The 5614-nt window shown below is 42.9% G+C and overlaps 1 protein-coding gene across 1 annotated transcript; it reads left to right on the top strand.

The window, feature by feature from the left end:
* On the top strand, positions 1-5391 carry LOC102804307 (uncharacterized). Its single transcript, XM_006812289.2, has one exon. It carries the CDS (start codon positions 1-3, stop codon positions 5389-5391), a length of 5391 nt encoding a protein of 1796 aa, XP_006812352.1.
* The last annotated feature ends 223 nt before the right edge of the window (positions 5392-5614 follow it).

Below are 5614 nucleotides of genomic sequence, written 5' to 3' on the forward strand. Positions count from 1 at the left end.
ATGGATCAACCAGACAATATTTCCGTATCTTCAAGTGCCAGTACAGCATCATCAAAGGCAAGAGCAGCAGCCAAGGGTGCAGCTTTGAAAGTTAGACTGCAAAGACTGGCCCAGACAGAAGCACTCGAACTGGAGGAGCTCAAATTAAAGCAACAAAGGATACGTTTCGAGCAAGAAACCCAGCTTGCCGAGTCAGAGGCGGAAGAACGGGTATATGAAGCCCTAGAGTCAAACCCAGTCGAAGATGTCACAAAGGGAGAGGAGAAGCTGGGATCTCAAGTGCTGTCATTTGAAGACCCATGGTGGTCAGCTCAACCCCCTCAAGGAAATGTGAATCTTCTTTCTCCACTCGGTGTGAATGATGTGACTTTGCCATCCCCAGCACTACCTTTGACAACAGGTCAATCAGGCACTCCTCAGAGCAAACAACAATCCACTCATGTGGAGGAGCAGTTAGTTAACATCAGCCAACAGTCTACCAAGAGTCAGTCTGATCAATCAGCAAATGTGATCACTGAAATGGGCAACATAATGTTCAGAAAAGAGCTATTGAGTTCCAGTCTTCGAACTTTCAATGACAGTGCAACTTCTTACAGGGCCTGGAAGGCATTAATGATGAGCACTATAAGCGAGTTAAATGTACCCCCCTCACAACAGGTAAATCTGATTATGCGATGGTTGGGAAACAGTTCACGAGAACTGGTTACACCACTTCAAAGTGTTTATGTAGACAAACCAATCGAAGCTCTGAAACATATATGGAATCTCCTGGACCAAACATATGGTGCAGTAGAGGTGATTGAACAAGATTTGATGAATCGTCTACAAGAATTTCCAAGGTTCACCATTAAGGAATCAATCAAGCTGCAGCATTTAGATCACCTACTTCTAGAAGTTCTTCACATGAAGGAGTCTGGAAAATATCCTGGTCTTGCCAGCCTTGACTCTGCCCATGGGCTCAATGTAGTTATACAAAAACTACCTCCAAGCCTGAAAGTTTCGTGGATGAAGCATGGTGCTAGTTTCAAGACAAACAACAACGTTTTATTTCCACCATTTGAAGTATTCTACAATTTCATTCATCAAGAATCAGTAATGAGAAATGATCCAAGTTTCTCTGTAATTTCCAATCAACAAAAGGAAAGTGGTAGATCGTTTGCAGTTAGTGTGTCACCTCACATTTCTGAATCAAAACCATTTAGAAGGAACTGTCCCCTGTGTAGTTCTTCACATTGGCTGTCACAGTGCGGGGAATTCAAGGAGAAGTCAGTTGGGGAACGTAGGAGGTTTGTGCAAGAAAAGAAGCTGTGTCGCAATTGCCTCAACCCTGGTCATTTTGTTAGTACTTGCAGAAAGGGAAGTTTTTGCAAGCTGTGTGCTGATAAGCATTCAAGTTTTCTTCATCCAGTTACGACACATCAAACAACCACACCTAGTAATTCGCCAGCATCATCTTCAATTCAAGCTCAAAATCTGAGTGAGTCACATCAGGGTACATCTACAGCCGTTACTTGCAAAAATAGCATCATTGGGTTTGCAGCAGTGCCTGTCAGTGTTAGGTGCTCAGGAGGAAGAAAAACTGTAAAGACATATGCATTCTTGGACAATGGATCAAACATAAGTTTCTGTACTGAATCTCTTGCTCAGAAATTAGGCGTCCAGGGTAAGAAAACCGAAATTGACTTGAAGACAATAGACCGCACATCTACCAATCAACGGAGACTACTAACACTTGAAATCTCCAATTTGAATGGGGATATTGTCGTTATGGCTCCCGAAGTATTTACTATTCCAACTTTGCCAGTGGACAGCCACACAATTGCTAAGCAGGAAGATATCAATAAGTGGCCACATCTTGATGGTGTTCAGGTGACAAATATTAATGAAGAAGTTGGACTATTGATTGGCACTAACATTCCAGAACTGCATCAACCCCTTGAGGTCAAAACATCAACTAATGGTGGTCCCTATGCTACACGAACATTGTGTGGTTGGGTCGTCAATGGTCCATTATATATAGGCCAACAAGAGAACATGTGTAATTTCATTAACTCCAATAGGCAATGCCTAGAGTATCCTTCTCTTGATGAACAATTTAAAACATTTTGTAACATTGACTTCAATGACACTAATATAGGAAAAACTGTGATGTCTCGTGATGACTTGAAGGCTATCAACATCATGAAACGATCAATTTGCTTCGAAGATGGTCATTATCAAGTAGCTATGCCATGGAAGACAGATCCTCAAGTGCTACCCAACAACAAGTCAATGGCCTTGAAAAGGCTGAATTCTCTCAAGGTTCGACTTGAGAAAGACTACATTCTAAAGGTGAAGTACACTAAGTTCATGGAAGGCTTAGTCCAGGACGGCTATGCTAGAAAGGTGTGTTCCGCTGTAGGCCATGAATCAAGGTGGTTTCTACCACATCACCCAGTCATACATCCTCAAAAGCCGGAGAAGGTGCGTATAGTATTTGACTGCTCAGCAAAATACAAAGATGTTTGCCTCAATGACCTTCTTCTACAGGGGCCGGACTTAACCAGTTCCCTAATGGGTGTGTTGATGCGGTTTCGCCTCAGTCAAGTTGCCTTCTCGGCTGATGTTGAGAAAATGTTCTACCAAGTTAGAGTGCCTGAAACTGACTCCCACTACCTAACTTACCTTTGGTGGGAAAATGGTAATCTGAATAATTCTCCACAAGAATATCAAATGCGGGTACATCTTTTTGGTGGACGATCGTCACCAAGTTGTTCCAATTTTGCCCTTAGAAATGTGGCAAAGGACCGTGCAGGAGAACATGAGCAGAATATCACTAATACTATTGAAAACAACTTTTACGTTGACGACTGTCTCAAGTCTTTAGATAGTGAAGATGAGGCGATTAGCACTGCTCTAAATCTTAAGCATCTGCTTGCAAAGGGTGGTTTCAACCTGACCAAGTGGAGTTCAAATTCCGTAAAGTTATTGAATGCCCTTCAACAGGATAAATCAAAGGATCTATCATCTCTGGGAGGTGGTGACTTGCAACGGGCTCTCGGAGTCCAGTGGTTCATCAAGGAAGACAGTCTTGGCTATGTTATCTCTCCAAAAACCAAACCCAGTACACGCAGAGGTATCTTGTCAGTGGTAGCTTCGGTGTATGATCCATTGGGATTGGTATCTCCATTTATACTGAAGGCAAAATTTCTGCTTCGAGAACTGTGCTTACTTAATTGTAAATGGGACCAAGACATTCCTAAGAAAATCGAGATTGAGTGGAACAAATGGCTGTCTGACTTGAGCCATCTGACAACATTGAGAATTCGGCGTAGTTATAAAGAGCCGAAACTTGGAGCGGTTGTGTATCGAGAACTACATCACTTTGGTGATGCATCATCAACGGGTTATGGTGCTGTTTCCTATCTTTGTCAGAAGGACGCAGAAGGTATATTCAGTTGTGCGCTTGTCGCAGCGAAGTCTCGCCTTGCCCCCGTGAAAATGCAGACGATCCCAAGAATGGAGCTCCAGGCTGCAGTCTTAGCATGTCGCTTGGACCAGATGATTCGCGACGAACTTCAGGAGATCAAGATCGATAAATCTATTCTATGGACGGACAGCACATGCGTCTTACGATACATAAATAATGAAACAACACGCTTCAAAACGTTTGTGGGCAATCGCATTGCAACTATCTTGTCTCATACCAGCAAGGATCAATGGCACTACATTCCTTCAATGCAGAACCCAGCAGATCTTGCTTCTCGTGGGATGAGGGCAATGGAATTAATTAAGAGTGATCTGTGGTTCTCTGGACCAGAGTTTTTGAAACAAGACGAAAGTGAATGGCCACAATATCCTGCTGACCTGGGTATCTCTGAAAGGGACCCAGAATTGAAGGCTGTATCTACGGTTTCAGTTAGAAGGGATTGCAGTGTTAGTTACTTAATGAATCACTTCTCCAGCTGGCCAAAACTAATAAAGGTTGTAGCCTGGATACTGAGATGGAAACACATTGTCAAGTCAAAGGGAAAAGGGGTCGCAGGACCAATCTCAGTGGAGGAATGGAAGGGTGCTGAAATTTCTATAGTGAAGTATATCCAGCAACAGTCATATGCAGCTGAAGTTCAGTCCCTGCGCAATGGTCAACAAGTTAATTCAAATAGCCCATTGGTAAAATTTGACCCAATTCTAGTAGAAGGTGTTATGAGAGTTGGTGGCAGACTGAGAAATTCACAAATTAATGAAGATGCAAAACATCAGATAATCTTACCAAAGGGTCATCATGTCACAACACTCATTGTTCGCCACTATCATATTTGTACTGGTCATTCTGGTACAAATCACACTCTTAGTGAAATCAGACAAAGGTTTTGGCCCATTGGTGGGCGTGCAACTGCCAAAGCAACTTCAAGGAACTGTGTTGATTGCCGGAAAAGACATGCTCGACCACCCAATCAGAAGATGGCCGATTTGCCAATAGATAGAGTTACTCCCGCCTTGCCTCCCTTCACTTGTGTAGGCATTGATTGCTTTGGACCCTTCTATGTCAAAAATGGAAGGTCCATGTTGAAGAGATATGGTATAATATTCACCTGCCTTACAACTCGAGCTGTGCATCTCGAGGTAGCTTATTCACTGGACACAAACTCATTTTTGAATGGGTTGCGGCGATTCATAGCTAGACGTGGTAAGCCACAGCTAATTAGGTCCGATAATGGAGGAAATTTTGTGAAAGGTGAAAGGGAACTGCGATTGGCCATAGAGAACTGGAATCAAGAACAAATTCACCAATACTTGCTACAAAATCAGGTTGAGTGGAAATTCAACCCCCCAACAGCATCACATCAAGGTGGTGTATGGGAACGTTGCATCAGAACTGTGCGCAAGGTGTTGAGTACCTTGACAACTGAACAGACCGTCAATGATGAAGTCCTTCACACACTTTTCTGTGAAGTTGAAATGATAGTCAATGGGAGACCTATTACGAGGTTATCAGATGATTCGAAGGATTGTGAAACCCTCACACCAAACCACCTGCTCTTGCTGAGAGCAGGACCGAAACTTCCACCAGGAGTATTTGTCAAGGAGGACTGTTACGTGAGAAAGCGTTGGCGCCAAGCACAATATCTTGCTGATGTGTTTTGGCATCGATGGATAAAAGAGTATTTACCGGCTCTTCAGGAGAGACAAAAATGGCGCAAAGCAAGAGATAATGTCAAGATGGGCGATGTTGTTTTGGTTCATGATCCATCAGCTCCAAGATGTTCATGGCCTCTTGCTCAGGTTGTGGAAGTATTTAGAACCACCTCAGATAATATGGTTCGCTCAGTGAAGTTAAGAACATCAACTGGGATGCTAGTAAGACCAATTACGAAGATTGTGTGCCTTGAAATTTCTGGAAAAGACTAGACATTGAACAGTAGCAATATCTGTGTCTGACAGTATGTCGATTGTTTTTGTGTTCTTGTTTACAGAGGGGCAGAATAATCCCCAGTGTCGACTTGAAGGGTAGTCTACCCCTAATGACAGTCATACTTGTATTTATTGTTTACATTGCTTTGTAATTTAGATAGTAATGTTATAAAGGCTCAATTGTTCGCCTTTAAGGGGCCGGAGTGTTGCTGCCGGTTTG

This window comes from Saccoglossus kowalevskii, chromosome 21 (genome assembly GCF_978046115.1).
Source record: "Saccoglossus kowalevskii chromosome 21, keSacKowa6.1, whole genome shotgun sequence".
Lineage (NCBI taxonomy): Eukaryota > Metazoa > Hemichordata > Enteropneusta > Harrimaniidae > Saccoglossus > Saccoglossus kowalevskii.

What these genes read in the sequence shown, in the direction of transcription:
- LOC102804307 (XM_006812289.2), top strand. Translation starts at nt 1, where the DNA reads ATGGATCAACCAGACAATATTTCCGTATCTTCAAGTGCCAGTACAGCA.